This window comes from Dicentrarchus labrax, unplaced genomic scaffold (assembly GCF_905237075.1).
Source record: "Dicentrarchus labrax unplaced genomic scaffold, dlabrax2021, whole genome shotgun sequence".
Lineage (NCBI taxonomy): Eukaryota > Metazoa > Chordata > Actinopteri > Moronidae > Dicentrarchus > Dicentrarchus labrax.
This window is the reverse complement of record NW_026136701.1, coordinates 3453094-3477711: the sequence shown is the minus strand read 5'-3', so window position 1 is coordinate 3477711 and position 24618 is coordinate 3453094. Positions and strand designations below refer to the sequence as shown.

Here is a 24618-nt window from a genome sequence, read left to right as displayed (position 1 = left end):
CTGATGAGACAAATGATGTGGATTTGTGTATGTATTCATTAAAGATCAGGTTTATGTAAACCATGAAAGTAATGTAGTGCTGAATTAGGAATAGTATGATTTCAAAGTGTAGTTTGGTCCAAAGCATCAAAACAAGAAGATGGACATTTTAGTGACAACTTAAAAATCTGAGTTGTGATGCATTTATTTGAGCAGTAGATTAGGAGTAGGTGCTATCCGCCAGCTTAAAAACTATTAGTCATCTCATATTCCGTCCATGCTTTAATGTATCACGATACAAAAGTACCATTTAGAAATGACAACTGAAGACCTTTAGTATATTGTGTTACCATTATTTTGTTATGGTATATCATTATTACAATATATTATTAGTAGTATAGTTTGATTGTATGATATACATTGTTGTGTTACATTTTTTAACTTGAAGATGTGTTTGTCCTCTATATCAGTGAATACAGTTTATGGTACAGTGTTGTGAAGTTCTAGCTTTTACTTTGGAGTTCTCCTGATGAACAAAGCTGACCCATCAGACAATCTGAAATATGGTTTATTTGTTTGAACAGGGCATTCTAAAATCTAATGCCAATGCTGTGTACTGTTGAACAAATGCTGACCATTTTTTCCTCTCTGTGTCTGTCTTTAGTTGGGGAAGGTGGAGCGACATCCTGGCTCACGGTCGCTTCAAGCGCCCCCTGAAGGAGGCCGACGTGGAAACGATCTGCCGAGCCCTCCTGGCCTACTGCCTGCTGCATTATCGCGGTGACGAGAACATCAAGAGCTTCATCTGGGACCTGATCACCCCGAGTGAGGATGGGACCACCAAGACGCTGACCAACCACTCAGGTATTGACCGAATTTTTAATACCATCTTTGAGTACTTGACATTTTGCAATACTTTCTAAGGTTATTGAGTGTTACCCCATTCAGATAAGTGAACCCAGTTGAATCGATGACCGCTGATGCTCGTCCAGGAAGCACAAGATATATTAAAAAAAAAGGAAAATAAAATAAAAATAATGGAAATACTTTAATAAGGTTTACATGTTGTCATTTGTTACCTAACCGCCTTCTCTTCAGGTCTCTCCACCCCAGTCCCCCGGGGTAGGAAGGGCAAGAAGGGGAAGCCCCAGGCCCCGCCTCCGCAGACCCCACGAGCTGATTGGCTGGCCAGCTGCAATCCCGACCACTTACTGCAAGAGGATAGCTACAAGAGACACCTGAAACATCACTGTAACAAGTAAGGCTCTCTCATTCACACACCTGAAACACCATGCTATCCAGTGTCTGACACATGCTATTAATAGGATTGTTGGTTAAATAAGTATTTGCCAAACTAGTGTGGATGGAACTGTGGCTTTAAATCCAAGACATAGATGCAAGTGGGAGGAGTGATGGTTTCTGAGTCTGGCTCTACAACCGTACACACGGCTCAACTTTAACAGACGCAGCAGCCTCCCTGTCTTCCTCCACACACAAACACACGCATGTTCGCTCTGTGGTCAGCTCTCTCTTCTGTTGTCAGGGAGATATGCTTCCTTGCCCTCCAGATTCAATTCCAAGATTTTTTTTTTCTTGAGGGGGGAAGTTTGTTTGTTTGTGTGTGTGTCTGGCTGTGTGCCAGGCCAGGTGCTAGGCAGGCAGACCTGTTGGAAGTGGGTGAAAGACACACACGCACACACACACACACACACACACACACACACACACACACACACACACACACACACTTGGGGGTGATTATGTGGTGCCATCTGCTAGGCTGGAGCACAGTGTTGTGTGGCTAATCAGGCCTGGCACATTGATGGATGAGCACACACAGCCTGCCAACAAACACACACACTGCAACTTGTGATGCCATTGATGCACAAACACACACACTGCAGAATGAGTTGCAAATGACTGTCTTTATACCCCCCCTCTCCTCCTCCTCCTCTTCACTGCCTCTCCAAACTTTCTGTTCCCTCCCTTCCAGCACAGCTCTCTGTCCTTTCAATTCTTCTCCTCTTTGCTCCTCCCACTCATCTCCTCCTCCCAACCCCCCCACCTCTCCCCCTCCTCTGTCTTCTGCTCCAACCGCCGTTATTGGCATTAAATCCTGGTGACAAATCTGGTGACAAATGTTTACATTGAAGCAGATCTTCCAGATAGCAGAATCTTCCAATGTCACAAGATCAAATCTGACTCTCACTCTTGAACCATGACTGAAGTGATTCATTTCACTGCGGGAGGCGCTGGAAGAATGATTCTGACCAAGAACATCTGTAATTTGTATCCGGAGAAGATGACCATGTATTGGACAGCAGTAGTACAGACAACGCTGAAATGCAGTAATGAGTTATAGTTCTTGCCACCAATATGTCAACAGGAGAAAACCTCAGGACATTTTCCATCTGAATAGTTTTAGATCAGAGATCCTGTTCACAGTGCTCCAGCACCTTTCCATTACTCACTAAAGCACATCCTCCAGTGGAATCACTCTGAATATTGTCCTATTGGTAATGAAATATCTATCAGACAAGACAACAAGAATGCAGTAGAATATATTTCCCTACTAGTTTTTACAAATGAATTGCATTCGATGGTTGTCAAAATACAGTACTACTATATAAGAACTGACCTGAGTCAGTGTAATCTTTAGAGCTGAATCATTTATCAAGTTTATTGATAAGTCAATCAACAGAAAACAAATCTTCCACAATGTGTGTAATTGATAAATCATTTAAGTCATCCAGTGAAATGCCAAACCTGTCTATTTTATGTCACAGTGAACAGTGACTGCTGGTCAGACCAAACAATGTGAAGGTGTCACAGGCATCTGTCTGTTTTCTGATGTTTAGCATAGATTTAGAATTGAAAACAAATTCTAAAATAATAACAACAATGCACAAAAATAAGCTTGCCTGTGTTGAGCTAAATGAGTCAGCTCTACTAAAGGACAGTTTCACTAACTTTACCTTTTTACATTTTGCAGGGTGTTGCTGAGGGTGAGGATGCTGTATTATCTGCGACAGGAAGTCATAGGCGACCAAGCTGAGCGCATCCTAGAAGGAGCCGACTGCAGGTTAGTGAACTTTCTCCAGGTCTTCATTTTAGTGTCTCTTTTACCACATCCTCCAACCCCGCTGAGGACTGTAGGTGTTTTTATTGTTAACACTACTGATCTTAAAAAGATATGTCTGCATGTGTTGTCAAAGTCAGAATTGGCTGAATTTGGCTTCACAAATCTGATCATCCAACATTTTCTGATGGGAATTTGTAACTTGTCCAAAAAGTTTCCATAAGTTTAGCAACTTGATATTAATCCCAAACCCCCCAAAACCACATCATCCCTCCTGTGCAGCAGAGTATTTTCCTCAGATACAATGTACTAGGTGTTTACATTGAGTGAAAAGGCTTTCATGTGTGAGTTGAGGGATGGATATTTCTGTGAATATGTGATGAATTATTACTAGGGTGTATTTCTGTCTGTTCTAGTGGCCTCTTTGGCAGGGTTCTTCCTATTCTGACGGATACAACACAGTTGAACACTTTATTGGGGGAAAATTAGCTTTTTATCATAATTTTGACCCATTTAGAAGGTGTTTTTTTTTCTCGCATTTTGACAAGCTATTGCTCATTATCATTTGGCAGCAGGCATCACAGTGCAAGGTTGTCGATGTGAAGGTTAACTATACTGCTCACCTTGACTGTTTTCTTCATCTCACTCTGACAACTCCTTCACTGCTTCCTCTGTCTCTTACCACACCACACTTTTTTCCTGCCATCTGTCCATCTCTCCCTCTCTCTGCAGTGCACTTTAGTCTCTCATCATGCCCCATCCCCCTCTCATCACCCTTTCACCCAGATGTGAATGCATTTATAATGTGGAGCACGTGCACTTCAAGTTGATCTCTCCCACTCAGTCCTCTTTCTCCCTCCCCCCTCTCAATGGCGTGTGTGTGTGTGTGTGTGTGTGTGTGTGTGTGTGTGTGTGTGTGTGTGTGTGTGTGTGTGTGTGTGTGTGTGTGTGTGTGTGTGTGTGTGTGTGTGTGTGTGTGTGTGTGTGTGTGTGTGTGTGTGTGTGTGTGTGTGTGTGTGTGTGTGTGTGTGTGTGTGTGTGTGTGTGTGTGTGTGTGTGTGTGTGTGTCAGACATGAGCATACGGGGTGCCATCGTGCCAACATATGCCAGGGGGATTTAGCATGCCAGTCTTGGCGCGCGCGTACGTGTGTGTGTGTTGCCAAGGCCGGGCATGCTGCTGTTTGCAGAGATAAGGGACTGTTTCCCTGGTTTCTTCTCTCCTCCTGTCACCCTCTGTCTTTCTGCTTCCATTGTGTATTGTACCCTTTCTCTCCATAACTAGCTGGAAACACCATTTTCTACCTTCTTCTTTCCATAATGGAGGATTTTGTGGCAGGGGGGCTTTCTGGCGCCACAACATAGAATTTATCCTGCTAAAACCTTAAACTATTCTCAGTCATTTACGTGCATGAAGAATTCTGGTCTTGAGCAGATAACTGGTTGTGGTTGGACTATCATTTTAAAATGGTTGGAGCAACACCTGTAAGCTCATATCGTTTAGGTACTATGACAGTGGCATCAATTTATTCTCAAGTTTGTTTATTTTAAATTGTATCAAGGTATTAAATTGACAAACGACCACAGGGCAGATGATTGATAGCATTTGTCCCGTAACACTGTTGGCGTTCCTAAATTGGCCAGTTGGTATGAATAGATGCACTTAAGGCAGTACTCCACTGATTTAGCATTGCACTCCTATTAAATTCTTTGATCAAAGTCGATGCAGTAAAATCACACACATCGTCCTTTTTTTTTTATTCTATGCATTCTTTGCCTACATTACCCACTATGCAACTTGACCACTAACAGTTTGAATAAAGATGCCAGTGCCATTGTCGAGGGTTATATAGTAACAGCTAATGTAGCCTTGAGCGGCTAGCCTCAAGCTGAGATGTGTATCAGGCAACAGAGGTATTATCAGTCTGATACACTGACAGTCTGTCACAAACACTAAAGGGACCAGACTAACTTGAAATGCTGTAACAATATTCCAGCCCCCAGGCAACAAAACGTTGAGCCAACCTATATTGAATATGCTATATACCAGAATGGATATTGCTATTATTATGGTCTGTAAACGCTAAGTTTTTTCCTATTCACCAGATTCAGGCTAAAATGAGCAGTAATGTCACAGCAGCATTAGCTAGATCAGAGCCTTTTTGGCACAATATATGGTTATTTACTGAAATTTTTTCGGTGCAGTGATTACATAATGAGTCTTTATGTCATTATTCCTTATTTCTGTAGTTTCTGTCACTTACTGCTCATGGATAAACCTGTATAAAAGTTCCCCTTCCCTTTTTTACTAACATGGAGACACTTTGAGGATATCAAAGCTAACTGAACAAGACAACACACAGCTAAAATCTCTGCTTGCACGTTGATGCTCTAAAATATTTTGGATGTTTGTTTTTATCTCTGGCCACCGACTGACTGCTTTTACAATCCGATTACAACACGAATTGCTCGTAATCTGATTTCCGCTCCTGCTTTTTTCGTTGCCCTGTTCTGAATTGAAATACGAGACTGATGCCTAACTGAAGCGAACCGAACGCGCACACACCGTTTAGTTTGATTATCAGTGATTTGATGTGTTTATCTCCTCCACAGTGAGCTGGATATCTGGATTCCCCAGCCATTCCACGCCGAGGTGCCCGCTGACTGGTGGGACAGCGAGGCCGACAAATCCCTGCTCATCGGCGTCTTCAAACATGGTAAAGAAACACACACCAGCGTCCTCACATACTCCCTGTACGTACAGACCCGCATCTTCTAACATGGCAGCCAAAACACTGTGAATGCATGCACGCACACACACACACACACACACACACACACACACACACACACACACACACAACACACACAGACACAGATAACATGTCAGCACCTTCAGACACACTCCAGTGACTTCCATCCCAGTAAGCATCATGCAACATCGTACTCGCACAGACACACAAACGCATCCCACCCACTTCTGCTGCTACTGGTTGATTGGTGTTGCTATGGCGATAGCGGTACGCAGCTGGCAGGCTCAGTGTGCTATCGGAGTGTGATTGATGGCTGGTTTCACCACTGCCTGTGTGTGTGTGTGTGTGTGTGTGTGTGTGTGTGTGTGTGTGTGTCTGATTAGTGTGTTACAGGTGTTAATGTTGTCAACAAAGCTAATCTCAAAGTTGATAAAAACAATCTTTTCTCTCCGTTAACCTGGTTGTTTGGATCAGTATTTGGAATAGTAGCAGTAATCGCCAAGTGACCCACCTATGGGTGCTGACTGGGTGACTGAATGTGACTCCCAGTGACAGACAGATGAGGCAGAGTGTCGTGTGTGTGCGCTGCGGATAGAGGCCCTCATTCATATTAATCTGGCATAATTGTCATAATTTTTCCATCATTGCCACCCTCTATGATTCAATTAGGACACACACAACCACACACACACACACACACACACACAGAGAGAGAGACAGACAGACAGACAGACAGACAGAGGAATACAAAAGGGCTCACCCATAGTTAATCATAATCCTCATTCACTAGGGAGGCCCTGGGGGAAGCGGGGGGGACTAACTCACACACACACACACACACACACACACAGGGAGCTTTGTATGCAGACACACAGGCACACAAAAAAATGCGTCTCACACACACGGAAAAGTGATGGCCTATAAAGGCCCTGATGATTAACGTTTGGCTGCAGGCACAGGGGTGTGTGTGTGTGTCAGAGGAAGGAACAATGCGTCACATCTTTCCTAATTGAAATGTGATGGAGAGAGAAGGAAGGAGGGATGACTGAAAGGTTGAAGAGAAGGCGGTGCAGTTGTGTTATGGTGGCTCTTCGTCTCCTCCTTCCCTTTCCTCCTGTCCTGTCCTGTCCTCTCTTATTCCTTCCTTCTCTCCTCTGCTCTCCTCTCACCCGCTCTTCTGCATTTTCCTCTAATTCCTTCCATTTTTCCTCCCCCCCTCTCCTTTCGCCTTCCCGATGTGTCTCAGTGGGATCTGCACATTCTAATCTGTTCTGCCTGAATGCTCCTAACGGACAAATACACACACACACACACACACACACACACACACACACACACACACACACACACACACACACACACACACAGGCAGTTTCTCACACCCACTAGCTCACTTTCACAGACACCATGACACACACTCTCTTTCTCTCGGTCTCTCTCTCTGCCTCTCTCTCTCTCTGCCTCTCTCACTCTGCCTCTCTGCCACAAATGAGCACCTGCAGGCTCACTTGGATAAGCACACACACACACGTACAGAACGGAGGCAAGTGTATGCATGCACACACACACACACACACACACACAGGCTGTCTGTCTTGTCAGCAGCTGGCTCCTGGGGTCTGCCCTTCTGCTGCTGTTTTTGTCTACTCCTTCATTTAATATTGGAGTGTGTGTGTGTGTGTGTGTGTGTGTGTAGGTGTGTGTAAGCAGTGTGTGCTGGACTGTGTAGCATCATGTCCGTCTAGTTGTGAGCTAGAAAGCGCAACCTTTTTTTTTTTTTCAGCCTTCTTTCTAGGAGTTTGCCTTCAGCTGTAACTTTTTAGCCTAATACTTTGTGAAACCACATTGACTCGGTACTGATTGAAATCCACTTTATAGCCTCCAGACATGCATACCAAGCTTCCCTTTTTCTCATCTCTTTATCTACTACTCCTTTAGGCTATGAGAAGTACAACTCAATGCGAGCCGACCCCGCTCTGTGTTTCTTGGAGAGGGTGGGCATGCCGGACGCCAAGGCTATCGCCGCTGAGCAGAGGGGCTCCGACATGATGGCAGATGGCGTCGAGGGGTAAGAAAGCAGGCCTCAGTCACCAAAAAGCAGCTTCTCTAATGCCCCTTCCGTCTAGTGTTATTCTGCTCAGTTTTTAGTCTTTGCTTCATCACATTTTCACACCTTTTGTCAGTCTCTTCGTGCTCAGATTGTCTGCAGGTGAAAAATACATTTTCATTTAAAGCAAAAAAAACAAAAGGCAGATGCCATGATTGTATAGTAGGCCCAATTATTTATTTATCCCACCGCCTACTTTTTTTTTTACCACTTATTCAGAAATATTCGTATTGTATGATGATTGAATTCCTATAATAAAGCCTTACTTTGTTTTGTCTTAATTTTTGCCTGTTCACCTTCTTTTAATATTTTTTCCCTTTTTTTGCGTTAGTTGAAACTGAAAATGATCAGTTTTCAAAACGTATTAGTCTGTGCTCCCATAAAATGAACTCTTCCAACCTCTTCTATAGTGAGGACGAGGATCCAGAGTACAAGCCGCTGCGGATGCCTTTTAAAGATGACATGGATGACTTCACCAACTCCCCGCTAGATGACAAAGATGACACTGTGGAAGGTGAAGCCGAAGGTAAAGTCAGAGACAGAGCGAGATGGTGGAAGGAGTTCAAAAAGCAAAATCATTTAATAGAATGCGAACACAGTTTTTGTGTGAAATTTCTCTGGGGAGAAGCTTACCATCCAAACAACAACCCTACACCCCTGTAAAAAAGCACAATAAGATGGCTGAATGGATGGATGCCCTTACAGCGTCTTTCTCCTCTTCCTTGCTCATTCCCTCTCCTCTCCTCTCCTCCCCTGTAGCTAAATCAGGTGAAAACGGCCAAGGTGTGCCTGCCACGGGCTCCGAGCGGCTCTATTGGCCAGCGGCTTCGGCTCTGACCGCCCGCCTTCGTCGCCTCATCACAGCCTACCAGCGCTCCAACCGCAGAGAGCAGCTCCGTCAGGAGGCCCTCAATCGGCCCGACGGTCGCAGACGGCGACGCAGGGAGTTCATGCCTTCCATCGCCATGGTTACCGACACAGGAGGAGGGGCAGCTTACATCCAAGACGGAACGGGGGTGTTCATGACAGAAGGAAGCCCATATCTGGCTAAAGGAAGTGCCTACTTTGCCAAAGGTGGACAGTTCATGTCAGAGGCATCACCAGTGATGACCGCCGGCTCCCTGATGGCTGATGGAGCCATGTACTACAAGGAGAGGAGGCAAAGGTAGATTATTAACATCACACTTGTATATGGATACATACAAATATTTAAAGAATCACCTTACAGTATACTCCACCCTACAAAACAGCCACTTACCTGTTCTCACACTTTTGTTTTGTACCCTGTCAGATGGACTCGCCGCGAGGAGGCTGATTTCTACCGTGTAGTGTCCACCTTCGGAGTAGTCTTTGACACCCAGCGTCAGAAATTTGATTGGACGCAGTTCAGAGCCTTTGCTCGACTGGACAAGAAAACAGACGAGAGCTTGGAGAAATATTACTACTCATTCATTGCCATGTGTAAACGGGTCTGCAGAATGCAGGTCAAGACTGAAACAGGTAAGAGAAAGCCTATAATGTAGTTGGTCAGTCACTAATAAACAAGTTTGGGGTCAAATAAAAGAAGAAAAATTGACATTATATTATGTTGACTGTTTTACCTCATCAGAACTCCCAGACCCTACCCTGATCATTGACCCCATCACAGAGGAGCGTGCCTCTCGCACCCTGTACCGCATCGAGCTACTCCGCCGCATCAGAGAGCAGGTCCTCCCCCATCCGCTGCTCTCCGAGCGTCTCAAGCTCTGCCAGCCCTCCCCAGACCTCCCTGAGTGGTGGGAGTGTGGACGTCACGACCGTGACCTCCTCCTAGGGGCCTCCAAACACGGTGTGAGCCGGACAGATTATCACATCCTAAACGACCCTACCTTGGCCTTTCTGGAGGCCCACCAGCGCTTTACCAGCCAGCGTGGGGCTGGCGTCTGCATGGGAGCCCAGGGAGAGATCCCCAAAGCTGGGATGGGAGCGGAAACCATCCCCACACCCCTCCTCACCCCTGCAGAGCTGGCGAGCGCTGCAGCTGCTGCCAAAATTGCTGTTAATGCAGCTAAAGAGGAGGAGGGCGACGGGAAGGAGGTGAAGACCGAGGAAGGGACAGAAGAGATGGAGGTGAAAATGGAAACGGAGGGAGGAGATGCCAACAACATTCCATGTACCAAGACTGAAACTCCTGACGAACCGAAGGACAATAAGGGAGAGAACGGAGAAGGGAAGGATGAAGCTGCCTTTCCACTGAGAGAGGAGGTAAAGAAAGAGGAGGAGGCCCAGCCAAAAATAGGAGAGGAGCATGAAGAGGAGCATAGTGGAGAGGGAGATGAGACTTCCAAGCCAGCAGATGACAAAGACTTAACCGAAGAGAAGAGGAGTTTGACTCCTGTCGACTCTCTCGGGGACCAGAAGGAGGCGACCACTGAGCTCCCAGAGCATCCCGACTCTTCTCCTAAAGCACAGCCGGGCCACAAGACCACAGAGGAAGAAGACGGAGAGGAGAGGGAGAACCCAGAGTCTCCTAAATCTCCAAAATCAGCCAACACAGAGAAAAGCCCAGAGGAGGAAGACGAAGACGACAAATCAGAGAAATCCTCTCAGGCTGAAGGTAAGGGGAAAGTGTATTGCATTGGCTTTGACTTGGAGTCATTGATCACAGTGGGGATGTCTCAAAAGTCTTAATTTTAGTAAACTCTTGGTCCTGGTTGTCGGCTGTCGTCACTGCTGACACCACACGCGGTCACAGGCTTATTTTTGGAGTTTCCCCTCATGACTTGGCAGTGTTTTTAATGAGTCCAAGGTCCAGGGGCGAGAGAATAAAATGAGTTTGGATCCCTTGATAATGATTCGGATCTTTTTTTAAAATGAGAGCGGCAACTTGACTCTCCCTCTCTCCGCACAGCGAGTGCTGCGTCAGAGCAGAAGAACTTCGACGAGGAGAGCATCGCATCTGTGAGCACATCGGCCCAAAACGAGACTAGAGATGGGTTCTGCCCCGACGACCTGCCAGAAACCTCTGCACTGCAGGCCCTGCAGGACCGTGCCTACGGCTTCTCATTCTGGCCTAAGGTGAGTCTGAGATAGTAGCCGACATGGATAAATAAAGGCCAGTCAATGAAAGCTGAGTGATAACATCCAGTAAGTAAGCTTCCTGCAGATGTGTCACTTTAAAGTTGATTTAATTCATTAGTCAATCAGTTTATATGGTAATAAACTGAATTATTTTTAGGTTTGGACTAGTCAAACAAAACATGGCATTTAAAGACATCAACTTGAGCTTCTATTTCACTATTTTCTGATGCTTTATGGATCAAATAACTAATCAGCAGATTCATACATAATGAACCATTTTTGTGAAACATCTGTGCAGGAAGCCTGCTTCATTGAAAGTAGCTTAACAGGAATCTCATGATGTCCTTAATATATAAGCCTATAGGTTTCAAGTAAAGGCCTCTATCTGCTGTAGTCGTAACTATTTGAGTATTTACAGTATGCAGAAACAAGACCTGCTTTTATCCAAAGCACTTTATAGAATAGTCATCACCTCTCTCCGTCTTCTTCGCACCCTCAGGATCGAGTGATGATCAACAGGATGGATAACATCTGCGAGGCCGTCCTGAAGGGCAAGTGGCCTGTCAACAGACGCCACATCTTTGACTTCCCCAGCAACCTGTTGCCAGGGCATGGCTCTGCAGTGACCGCGGCAGCCGTAGCCACGGCGACGGAGAGCCCACTGCAGAGGCGGAGCCTGGCCGAGTTGACGTTGGCCGGCATCCATACGCCTTACAGTGGGAGCGAAGATAAAACACTATCCCCACAGGTTCATGTGAGTTTTTGTGCCATTGGCATCCACAGTCAGAGAAAAGCCTAATGAGCTTAGCAGTATTAGCTACAATGCAGTTATACTTCACGAAGGCCTAGAATGACCCTATTAGCTTTATTTTTGTTAATATAGATACTGCTAACATAATTATTGCAGCTAACTGAAGGGCCAGTAACAGTAATGTGACGAGCTCCTAGGTAAGATGCTGTCACACAGCAGTAACTGATGACCTGATGTTGCAGGAGGACGCTCTGAGCCTGACGGTGCCTCGACAGAGGAGGAGGAGGAGGAGGAAGATTGAGATTGAGGCGGAGAGGGCGGCCAAGAGACGCAACCTGATGGAGATGGTGGCTCAGCTGAGAGAAAGCCACGCGGCTGCGGAGACCCAGAGCCAGGCTATAGACCTCACCAAGGTGGCCACACCAGATTCTTCATTAGAAACTGAGTCGCCAAACAACTATTAAATGTTACTGACATTTTTCATTTACCAACTAAACCTGATCTGATTTTGTTTTTCAGGGTATGCATCACCACAAGGCCTCTCCCTCATTGGCTGGCTTCCCCAGTGCCCTGGTGACAAGCCCCTCCCTCAAAGCCCAGATGGAGTTGCTGCAGCAGGCCCCACCCTCCGGACACAGAGCCAACGGCTCGCTGGAGGCTGACCTGCCGATGAGGAGGAGGCGGGGCCGCAGGAAAAATGTGGAGGGCCTGGAGCTGCTGTTCATGGGCAACAAGAGAGCAGGAGGGGTATGCAGCGTGTGTGTGTGTTTTAACGGGCAGTAAAGTTGTCACCAACACTGAAGACTTTATGAGTATCTACATTAAATGTTCTTTTCCTTCTCCCCCATTATCTGTGTTGGACATTCAGGATGATGCTGAAGAAACAAAGGTTTCAGGTGTGGAGGGGGTTCAGGGTTCTGCCCGTGCCCACAGACCCCACACTGTCCCCGAGCAGAGCCCCAGCTCCAGATCTCTGGCCTCTGGCAGTCTGGAGGAGGAAGAGGCAGCAGTTTCCAGCAAAGAGCTAGGAGAGTGGCTGAGGCAGCACCCGACTTACACCATGGACATGGCTGGATTCACACCAGTATGTCATCCTTTCTTTCTTTTTCCTCTTTAACTTTAATCCTCTGTGACTGTGAACCACTAAGCAAGATCTCTTAATGGGGTTGTTTTCTTCTTCTTGTTCAGCAGTCTTTTCTCTAAGCCACTAGTTATTCACTCCTCCCCATCTCTTTTGTCTTCCTACAACAGAAGAGTGAGGAGATGCTGCTGTCTCAGTTTTCAAAGCCCAAGCAGAAGCGCCATCGCTGTCGAAACCCCAACAAGATTGACATCAACACCCTGACCGGAGAAGAGAGGGTGCCTGTGGTCAACAGACGCAATGGACGCAAGGTACGCTGACATCAGGATCCTCCATTCAAAACACATACTGTGCAGTAGATTCTATGTGAATCCATTTTTCAAGAGAAACTAATTCCATCTTCCTGTTCCTCAGATGGGCGGGGCCATGGCTCCACCAATGAAAGAGCTTCCCAGATGGTTACTGGAAAATCCAGAATTTTCTATTGCCCCTGATTGGACAGACATCGTCAAACAGTCGGTTAGTAACCGAGACAAAAACCTTCCAACAGTTGCACCTTTGTACTGTAATTTCACTGCTCCTGTAAACTGTTTCTACAGAAATTGGTGGTTAAAAAATAAAATGATTGCATTTTGTTCCCATATAGCCCCTTGAAATTGTTTTCTAACCTGAAACCTCTTCCACACAGGGTTTCCTCCCAGAAGCCATGTTTGACCGCCTTCTGACCGGCCCTGTAGTCAGGGAGGAGGGCGTCCGTCGTCGGGGACGCCGACCCAAATCCGAGATCGCCAAGGCAGCGGCCGCCGCACAGGCAGCAGCTGCAGCACAGGCTGCCCAGGCATCACTGGCCACCGCTGCTTCATCTGCAGGTACGAACCACTGCTAAAGCACCATAATGTTGGGGAACACAGGGAATGTCTGGAATTGTGTAAACTTTATTTATGAACCCCCTCAACACGTCAATTTCTTGAAAGTAGTGTATGTGTTTGTGCTGGAAGAGCTTCCTTTTAACCCTGCTGTGTGTGTGTGTGTGTCTGTGTGACTGTCTGCAGGAGGCATCAACCCTCTGCTGCTGAACAGTCTGTTTGGAGGGATGGACCTGTCGTCCCTCCAGAGCCTCCAGTCTCTCCAGTTGGCTGCTGGTCTGATGGCCTTCCCTACGCACACTGACCCCAAGCAGGCTGCTGCCAGCGCTGCCGCTGCCTCCATGCTGCCCCTCATGCTGCCCGGCATGGGAGGCCTGCCCAACATGGCGGCCGCCCTCCCCAACATGTTCAGCCTAGGCGGGCTGTTCGGCGGTAACCTGGCGACAGCCGCAGCCGCCGCCGCGTCCAACTCCTCCGCCGCATCAGGGAACACCAACGGAACAATGGAGGGAGAGAGCGACGAGGCGGCAGCGATGACGAAGGGAGAGGAAGACGGAGAAGATTGTGATGAGGTGGGAGACGAGGACGACGATGAGGAGGAGGAGGCTGAGGGAAATAAGGAAGTAATGAAGAAGGTGGCGAAGAAGAAGAAGAGAAAGCAGAAAGCGGGTGATGTCACTGCAGCTCCTCAGGGCTCAGCCGTTGATTCGTCCATCAACGGCGATGCTGCGGCCCTGTTAGCTGCAGCCGGCATGTCTGCTAATTCACTGGCGTTCAACCCCTTCCTCCTCTCCACCATGGCCCCCGGCCTCCTCTACCCCTCCATGTTCCTACCTCCGGGCCTCGCAGGGCTCAGCCTGTCCGGCTTCCCCACCGCCTCCACCCTGGCCGAGCTGCAGAGCGCCATGGCCGGAGCGCTGGGCAGCAACATCGTGACCACAAACCCCCCGAGAGACGAGGAGGGGAAGAAGGGGGATCCGAGAGCTACGAGAGAGGAGGAGGAGGAGGAGGAAGATGATGATGACGAGGAGGAGGAGGGCGGAGAGAGTGACTTGGCTGAGGAAAAGGAGGTGGGTGCGGAGGAGGAGACGAGAGGCGAGGACTCAACCCTGGAGGATGGAGGGATGGGAGGAGAGGAGGAGGAGGAGGAGGAGGCAGCGGCGTCTCCACAGAAGGACAAGAGTGACTGAAATAAAACACAATAATGGACTGGCCTTGGACATTTCCTCACCTCTGACCTCCCCCTTCTCCTCCCCCTCACCACGTTTACACGCCTCCACCAGAAATATCCAAACTATTATGAATCCTGTTTTTTTTTTTTTCTTTTTTTTTTTCCTTTACATTGTTGTTGATGATTTCTCTCTCACTCTTTGTTGTTTCTTTTTTGGCCAGGTATATTTACTATGCGTCAGAGAGGGCGAGGTGTGAGTGTGTGAGTGTGTGTGTGTGTGTGTGTGTGTGTGTGTGTGTGTTAAGTTAAATCTCTCTGATCGATAGTGTAGTCAGGGAAATCCTCACAGCCGCTCGCTCAGAGCTCGGCTCCTCTTCAAAGACTGTTTCTTTCTCTCTGGTTGGCCTGTGTGCACTGCGAACGGTGCGCCCACACTTTTCTCTCCCACAATCCCTCAAATAGGACTTCACGAGGTTCCAATAGTACTATTATTATTATTATTATAAATTATTGCTGCTTTCAGCTCTCAGATCTTTATTTTTTCTTTTCGCTTCCTCCTTCTTCGTCTGGACTGTTTTGTTGTTGTTGGTTATTGGCAGCATCTCATCAAAACGAGGAGAAACGCCCGCAAGTGGCGGTTTTTGTTTTTTCCTAACATCAGTTCTCAAATAACAGCATTACAGCTAACCTGGCTGTCTGTCTGACAAAGCTGCTGCAAAAGGAATTGTGGGTAGTGGAGTTGATGGAGCTGCTCTGTTTCGGAGCAGATTTTTAGTTCTCACATATCAGACCAGGTAGACTCTGAGGAGCAAAAGGAAACCAGACTGGCCTAAAACTCAGTCTCACACACTGACTACCATAACACACACACACACACACACACACACACTCTCTCACACATACAGAAGTCCACCACTACACACACTAACCCCCTAAACCCTCTCTGTTATGTGACTGTTTCTGGGAGGACTCGTCCCTGCAGCTGTTTTCCTTTTTGAGTGTATGTGTGTGTGCACGTGCAGGTGTGTGTGCACGTGCACGCTGAACCAATACTGTTAAACCCAGTCCCACACTGTTTGAATACCAGTCTTGAATCTTTCCACTGCCACCGTCTGAATCCTGTCTCTCCTCTCTCTTTTCGAGGCGGCTGGTTTTGGCTCAAGGGGGGTGGCAGGCGGGCTGGGTCTGCCGCCAATCAGGCCTTCTGATTGGTCCGCCTCACGCCACCAAAACCAGCTGTCCCCGTTTGGAGGTTTCTGTGAATGGGTTTGGAGCCGGTGGTCCACACAGGGATGTGTTGTTTCAGGTTTATTCTTTAAAAGGGGGCACATTAAGATGGTTGAATTTCCCGGTCGCTGCCACATTAAAATCCTTATTTTTATTTTATTTTTCCTTCATATCCCGGTAGTTTCAGACCAAGTGCTGCTCCCTAGTGACCTTCTCTTTAAAGACTGTTTCTCTAGTCACACACACTGACACCAGGCCTGGCCAAAACAGGACTGAGACACATTTTCAACTGAGTTGGAAATTCACAAGTTTTCTATATGAAGTTCAACTCTGGTCGCTGAGTTCGGTTTTAAATACTTGGAAAGCACGAGCGGTGCTTGATTTGTTTCCATTTCCAAGGCCAGTTGAAGCGTCTGAGATAAATCAAGTGCTGTGAGTGGTTCAAATATTTGAAAGTACATTCAAACACGCACCGTGGCCAGGTCTTATTAACATTTGCTATCACAGCCAGCCCAGCAGATGCAGAGAGCGAACTGGGACGGAGCAGGAGGGTCAGTTTGGACTCCCTGGAAGACGCCCCCTCCCCGTCAAAGACCCGCATTCTCCTCTCTAGCGCTGAGACAGCAATAACCAAGGCAGCTTTTGAATGTTCCAACATCACTCTCCCAACACAGACACACACACAAACACACACACACTATATGAATAACCACAAGTGTCGTATGAATAGAAAAACAAAACTAAAACTGTAAATGATGACATAAGTACTGCAATCAATTTTGTCTCACTCTGTTCCTGTTGATGCACTGGTGTTAAAGAGTTAAAATAATCAGGTACCTTTATTACTTAGCTACTTTTTCTTGAAAAAAATGGACTTTTTGTTACTTTTAGCCAGCAAGCTGAAGAGCATTACCTCAAAATTCTTATCTAGCCTTGAAGTTTACAGACATACCATGTAAATGTTTTTTTTTTCCTCTTTTTTTTTTGGTGTTTGTCGTTTTGTTTTGTTTTTTGGAGACATCATGTATGATGAATTGTAGCTATGATGCTTTTAATAAAAGTGAATCATGATATTCGCCTAGGAAACCAAACCTCAGCTCGCATCTCCTTATTTGTTTCACTCCTCGACTCGTACCTTCAGGAACTTCTCTGGAAGCAGCTCAACAACTGACTGATGATACGCACTGTTTCTATGTGGACACAAAAATGATTCCTGTACATACAATATACAGTAAACATAATACAACAATGCTAAAATTACACTTGCAAATAAACTGCTTAACATTAAGATTGAATGTGCAAAGTAAGATTTAGATAATCCAGTGAAAACTAGACGATAAGTTTTATAAACCAGGAATTAATCATAACTCAGGGTCCACTCCAGGGCAAAACTCAGCTGGTGAAGAAGTGGGTAAAACTTTAAAAAGTTAGTAAGTGGACCTCGAGTTAAAGGCACGCTAGTTGTAAAGAGTTGCAAATGTGAATTTTTGTAACTACAAAACGAAACCTACATGGAAACACTACTGGTTTTCCTTTATGTCCTTCATTCTTCATTTTGCCAGTATGAACGTAAAATAGGTCTTAAATTGCATTTAAAGTGGTCTATAAAATCCTTAGGTTAACATTCAGTGTTTCTTACCAAAACTGTGTGTGTGTGTGTCTCTGTGTGTGTCTGTCACTGAGGCCTGGCAAATACATTGAGTCATAAAACATTAGCAAAAGTCAGTTTTTGTAAGAAACGTGGATATTTTACATCCACGTTTGCTGTCACGCCTCTTCCTTTTGTTACATTTACAGCCACCAACCGTCAGGAACAGCATGACGACAGGCTGACTTATCGGAATCGAATAATCTGGATACTTGGGCCTTTTAAAATGTCTTGAATATGATTTTGACAGGCCTTGAAAATCGATTGGATTAATGGAGTTAACGTCACTTGTGTGAAGTGTTATTTTTCACTCTTAAATTAGTTTTCCTTCATAATGTTTTTTGTTTAAAGTGAACCTGTTTTCTTCAGTATCAAAGTAATCTGGTGATAGTTGTCTGTATATCAACGAGTACATTGCAGACAGGAAGTGCTACAATTTAAGCATATCTAGGCTTAAAAGAAACCCCTGCTCTAAAGGGATTGCACCTTTTGCTTCTTGGTGGAAGTTAGTGCTGCAAATAAAGAGAATTTTCATTATGAAATTAATCTGATGGTTATTTATTTACAGTTTTGTCTGTAACACTGTCTTAAAATTCCTTGTTTTATTGGACCATTGAGCCACAATCATTTTTCAGAGTTAACCGAACCACTCCATAGGATTTATTGATGATTGCTATTTGGTAAAATCTACTTTTTGTCCAAATATGCTGCTAACTTATGATCCAGAACAGTGAAGCTGCTCTTTACCCACATCCCTCCATCTGCCCTGGAGCTGAGGAAATGTTTCTCTATGCAGGACTTACGGTCTGAGGAGGATGTTTTCCTAACATCAGCCAAGACGATTCAGTGTCCTGCTGCTATCACTCATACGCTGCCCTAGTCTTAGTGCTTGAGACAAATGGTTTCTGACTGTAAAACTAGAGTTGTGTAGTTTACTTTAAACAACATCATGACTAGAGAGCTATTTTAACAGACATACTTATATTTTAAAAGTGGGATTGTTAGCCATGGGGGTCAGATGTAGAGGGCTATGTTCACAGAAAAATGTTGCATGTCTGTTATAGGTGTCTTAAAGGCCTGTTAGCGGCCCCTAGAGGCCTCAGTGGTCATTACATAGAAATGACCGGGGCAGAAAGAACAGAGTGGTGTGAATAAACCAAACTGTTTGGTTAGATGTGGATGTTGTGGTTATAGAACAGTGTGTGTCAGCATTAAAGAGGGAAACAGTGAGAGTTGAACTAATAATTCAGGTCAAATGGAGGTGAAATAAGAAAACAGGAAACTGTTGGGGTGTGTGTGTGTCTGTGTCTGTGTGTGTGTGTGTGTGTGTGTGTGTGTGTGTGTGTGTGTGTGTGTGTGTGTGTGTGTGTGTGTGTGTGTGTGTGTGTGTGTGTGTGTGTGTGCGCCACTCCAGCCAGCCGTCAGAAATGGCCTCTCTCCCACTGGAGCTGCTGACAAAACACAAACTGACAGCCAGACCCCACTCTGTGTGTGTGTGTGTGTGTGTGTGTGTGTGCAGAGAGACCGGAATGGACAATATGTGCGAGAATTTGGCTGTTCTTTTCTTATACCTCAAAATTACCAGTCTGAAGCTTAATGTTGCATTCAAAGACATATGCAATGTCTGTACAGCAATTATCAGACTATGTATGAGCTGTTAGTTCTCAGAAAGCTTCACATTTATTTATTAAATCCTGTCCAATCCTGATGATGTGGAACAATGAGATGCAGATTCATTACATAAAGACTGATGCATTTACAGTTGCCTACATACTTACTGTACTTCCTGTAAAACAATCCCACATCAACAATCCAAATATAGAGGCCCTATAACGCAGAGTCAACACAAACTCTTCCCATCCATCTTGCGATTTGACAAGAGAAACACTGAATGGCCTTGGCTTTGAAGCATGCTCTCATCTTAGTTTAGCATGTTAGCATGCTAAAGTTTAATGATCATAAAACACAAAGTAGGCTTACAGCTGAGGCTGATGGGAAAGTCATCAGTTTTGCAGGTATTCAGTCATAAACCAAAGTATTGGACAAATGAACAATGTGTCCTGATGGTGGTGCTAGACCAGTGTCGCCATCCCTGGAGCCATGCTGCTAGCCTTGCTAAAAGAGACAAGGTTCTCTTTGTTTTTCTCCACACAAATTGCAAACTTTGTATACTTGTTGCCCACTATCCATCAACCTGCAACGTGCTTTTAATATAGAGTGCTGCAGGAATGAGTCCCCAACCCAGAACTAGTATTTTTGCACCTTTAGTTCCCTCGCCTCGAACTCAGTAGGTTTTTTGAATGGGTGTTTGGGTTTGATGCCTAAAATAGGTCTGTGATTAAAACTAGCTCAAGAGGTTTCCATGTTTTGTTCTACGACATGAAATAATACTCCACCTGTGACATTTGAAGATTTTATGTGTCTTTAATGGACCAGTGTGTAGGATTTAGTGGCATCTAGAGGTGAAGCTTCAGACTGCAACAGAGGCAGAGCGGGTCGTCCCCTAATCGGAACGTTGTTGATTCGATCCCCGGCTCCTCCTGCCACATGTCAAAGTATCCTTGAGCAAGATACTGAACCCCAAATTGCTCCTGATGCTGTGCATCGGTGTATGAATGAATTAGTTTCTGTTTGATGGGCTTTACCATCACTGAGTGAATGTGTGTGAAAGGGTGAATGTGCCATGTAGTGTAAAAGCGCTTTGAGTGGTCAGAAGACTAGAAAGGCACTATACAAGTACAGGTCCATTTACCATTTACAATTTACCGTTACTGTTAAAATACTTCATAAAAAGTACTTAATCAGAAATGTTTCTGTAACTTACAATTAGTGTCACTTAAAATGACTAGTACAAGCTGCTAAAATGTTTGATGTAATCCATTTCAACTATTTGTTTGTGTTAAAATAACCTCTTGCATTACAGTATAATGCATAATCACCTGTATATAGGAATTGTGTTTTTATTACCCTAGAATGAGCTGTTTTTACCTACAGCGGGAGCAGGTCCTCTAGTACAGTCCCCCATGTTTCTACAGTAGCCCAGAACAGACAAACCAAACACTGGATTGTGGCTTTTTTCATATTCAAATAGCTGCAGTCTGCAACTTCACACCTACATGCCACTAAATCGTACACACTGGTCCTTTAAAACCATTGATGTGATGTGACCTGGTGAGTTTTTCTTGCCAGTACTATTATAGCAACAACATTATTTCTGATGTGTTACCCAGTGGCATTCAATGAAAGCTACTGTGAAGAGGCTGCCAGTCTTCTGAGTGATGTTATAAACAGTTTCCAGTCATCATATGTCTCAGTGTTAATATTCTAATGAGGTTATCACACTTATACTGCACCTTTAAAAAGCGACTGGCAGCATGGGCTGAATGGAAGTCAGTAGAATGTCCTCACATGAATAGTAATACAAACATAAGTGTGTGTGAGTGAGGGTGTGTTTACTCTAGCAGACAGTAGAGAGGTGGAGTGTGTGTGTGTGTGTGTGTGTGTGTGTGTGTGTGTGTGTGTGTGTGTGTGTGTGTGTGTGTGTGTGTGTGTGTGTGTGTGTGTGTGTGTGTGTGTGTGTGTGTGTTGACAGACGTCTGGCCTAATCGTCTTGCTGGAGGAAGTGGGACGTGAAATCCACCAGCCGCCCCATACCACACACACACACTCACGCGCACAGACCCACAGACCCAGCATGCAGTCTTGTCTTCTACCCTCATTTCTCCTTCCAGGAATTTAGAAAAAAAGTCTGATTTATTAGATTTCTGGTCGTGTATTTAAGGTCATTGCAAAAATGTGGAAATTAGAAGATCAAGTCCAGTGATACAATTTATACACTCTATTAATATACAATGTGACATTAAATATAATTATATATACATTTGAAGCTCTGATGAAATAATTATATTGATTTCAAATAGACTAAAACAGCTGAATTCAATTTGTCATAAGCCAATGCATATTAATGTGTATTACATCTACTCTTGAGGGTTGCTGATACTGTTTCATCAGTTACTTTAATATGCAGAGCAACTGAGCAGTGATATATTGGGACAAAGCCGCCTTTGTTTCTAAAGGCTCTTCAGTGAGAAGCAGCTCTCCTGCCATCATGGCTCTGTCTGTATCTATATCACTGCTGACTGTGTTGCCAGGCTGTGCTCTGCCAGCTAACTTGTAATGAATTTGCCCAGATTAGTGAATATCCAGCCTTATTGTCCAACATACTGTACATCATGTTGGTGATAATCCAGATCCTCAAATCCAGATACCAAATCAGAAAAATCCACATTAAAGAAGGCAGTCCGCCGATTTCACACTGAATTCCAGTTTACTAGTCACAAGGAGCATTACTCAGCTGGCAGAGGTGGGTAGTAACAGATTACAAGTAAAGCACATGAGTAAAAAAGTCCTTTTTCAGCCAGTAATTTTCTTTTTAATTCGCTACATTTGTATCTATACCTTCATTACAACTAGTCTGCTCTGAATGCGGGGACTGACTATAGGGGGAGAGTTCCTGGGGAGCACCTCTACCTCACAGGGGCTGATCTAGAGGGGTGGCATGTGGTGGCAGATGCCACTCCTAAAAATGCCTTTCCACTCCAGTTTTGTGTGAAATTTAACCCATTCATTTTGATTTATTTATGAAATAGCGTGTTAAACAACAGACATTAACACATGTCATTTGATGATCTGGTTTATTTTAGAGGTTAGACTGAGAGACAAAGAAAGTTCAATAATTGTTTTTATTGATTTCTAATGCCACCTTTAGATATTTCTATTCAAAGCTTTACTAATGTCCCACAATAATGTTTTTAAGTTCAAATATCTTCAAATATTTGGGGACTTTTGGGGAATATTGATATATGTGATTGTGATTAAATCAGCAGATATTTCTGCCAGCCCTTAAAGTCGCCATGCCAACATCTAAACACTACATGAATATTTCTCTAGATCCGCCCCTGCCACTGCAGATGCCACGACCATGACAGACCACGATGCAATAACGGAGCAAAACCCAGAACAAAAAGCAGCTTCCAGCGACAACCACTGGCCACATCTGGCTGCTTTTAAACTAAAAGTAACATGATGAAAAACCCAGAAAACTCTGCTTTTAAAAACTTAAAAGTTGCACATACTGTTTCATAAAAAAATAAAAGCTTCATCCATACTAGGGACTAAAATTCTGGATATCTCTGCTTTGATTCTGACCATTGTTTTTTGCATTATGAAACTTCTTTTACCATTCTTTAAAGAATGTAGTATTGTGTACATATCAAAGCCTGATATATCTTGTTTTTCTGTGCCACAGAGCTACACTGTTGTCCAAAGACTTTGGTGTTTTGATCCCTGGCTCGTCCCGTCCACGTGTTGAAGGCAAGACACTGCACTAAAGTTGCTCCCAATGGACAGGCCAGCGCCTCACTTGGCAGCTCCATTGCCATCTGTGTGTGTGTGTGTGTGTGTGTGTGTGTGTGTGTGTGTGTTAATGGGTAAATGAGAAGCCAATTATAAAGCGCTTTGTCCATTAAGGTAGAAAAGCACTCTATAAGTGCATCCATTTACCATTAAAAACACATCACTGTTGCACTGGGTGACATGTTCCTTCATTACCATGAACACACACACTGTAGTTTATTCTGAGTCAATACCACGTATACTGTCCTACTGTTCCAAATACTCACTACAGCACCACATGTATTAATACACAGCTGAAAATAGTCCCCAACCAATGCATTATTTCCTCCTGAGTAACATTTGCTAAAAACTACAATGACATGCTGTTAGGTAATTATTGAGCCTTGACAAGATAGGAAAGTAATGAGAGACTATGACAGTATTGCTTTCTGAGCTTTTGAGATTTTGTGACAATATCAGAAATATAGAGCTCCACTAATCAATATTTATGTACAAACACTGACTCATATTACCATTAGTAGCCAAGTTAAAAGGAGAGTGAATACTATACTTAAATGTATCAGGTGGACACAGAGAGCTTATTAGCAGCACCAGCAGTGAGGTTTGATGGCAGAAGATGTCAATGGTTTGTTGTAAGTTCCTCAGAACCAAAGAACAAGACTTTCTCCTGTCTACTTTCAACAATCATTCAAGGAGAAATCCACCAGTGAAGAGATAGAGAGACCAATCTGTACACCTACAGGAACAGGAAATCAGAATTCACTGCAGCAACACGAGTAGAGAACTCTGTGGGGACACGATGCTGTTGAACTAGCTGGCTAACTCTTTGTATAGTATGGATGAGATTTTTTTGAAAGCTTTCATCTGTTAATCATAGAGGATTCATTGAGATTGTGACAATATAGTCGTAGATAGATGGACCTTTCTCTATTGCAACAATATATGATTTGAAAAAAGGTTTGAAAGTTCAAAAAACATTGAATAGGCAGACCCTGACCCTTTTCTCTGGTCTGGTCTGAAAATGAACAGGCAGCACAAAGAGAGGTGTCATTAGACAGTGAAAAATAGTATCAGTAATAACTGCATTTCAGCTGAGGCTTTTAAAAGGCCTTTATTTTATATTCTTTCATTGTACAGTAAGGGGATGTACTGCCTGGTACAGTGTTTATATCAAAGAATTGTTTTGCTTTTTTGCACAATTTCTACAAAAGCAGAGTCTGGAGGAGCAGGTGGTACGTGTGTCCATTTCATTGTGGTGTGTTTCTGAAGCTGAACTGTGACTAAAGAGAAAAGAAGAGGCAATAGTCAAGAAAACTAGTTTCAAAAGCAATATAAATAGTTACATTAAGTCCAGTGTGTATGTGTTAACATTTCCTTGGTTTAATAAATCTGAGATGTAGCTTAGTAGTAGTAGCGTAGTACAGCTCTTAAGTGAAAAGTAACCAGTGAAGAATGCTGTGACCATTTTTGGCATATGTTCAAC

At 44.5% G+C, this 24618-nt stretch overlaps 1 protein-coding gene across 3 annotated transcripts in view; it reads left to right on the top strand.

Moving 5' to 3' along the window:
• chd7 (chromodomain helicase DNA binding protein 7) overlaps positions 1–17163 on the top strand; it is a 69921-nt gene extending 52758 nt beyond the window's left edge. For all 3 annotated transcript variants that reach the window (XM_051396032.1, XM_051396040.1, XM_051396049.1), the window contains exons 24-41: positions 644–843; positions 1078–1237; positions 2972–3061; positions 5670–5773; positions 7748–7877; positions 8327–8442; positions 8676–9081; positions 9208–9416; positions 9526–10512; positions 10807–10973; positions 11476–11730; positions 11970–12140; positions 12247–12474; positions 12596–12811; positions 12979–13119; positions 13223–13327; positions 13497–13677; positions 13861–17163. In XM_051396032.1, the coding sequence (XP_051251992.1) occupies positions 644–843; positions 1078–1237; positions 2972–3061; positions 5670–5773; positions 7748–7877; positions 8327–8442; positions 8676–9081; positions 9208–9416; positions 9526–10512; positions 10807–10973; positions 11476–11730; positions 11970–12140; positions 12247–12474; positions 12596–12811; positions 12979–13119; positions 13223–13327; positions 13497–13677; positions 13861–14864 (4870 nt within the window). In that variant the 3' untranslated portion in view covers positions 14865–17163. The remainder of the gene's footprint in view (positions 1–643; positions 844–1077; positions 1238–2971; positions 3062–5669; positions 5774–7747; positions 7878–8326; positions 8443–8675; positions 9082–9207; positions 9417–9525; positions 10513–10806; positions 10974–11475; positions 11731–11969; positions 12141–12246; positions 12475–12595; positions 12812–12978; positions 13120–13222; positions 13328–13496; positions 13678–13860) is intronic.
• Positions 17164–24618: the final 7455 nt, after the last annotated feature.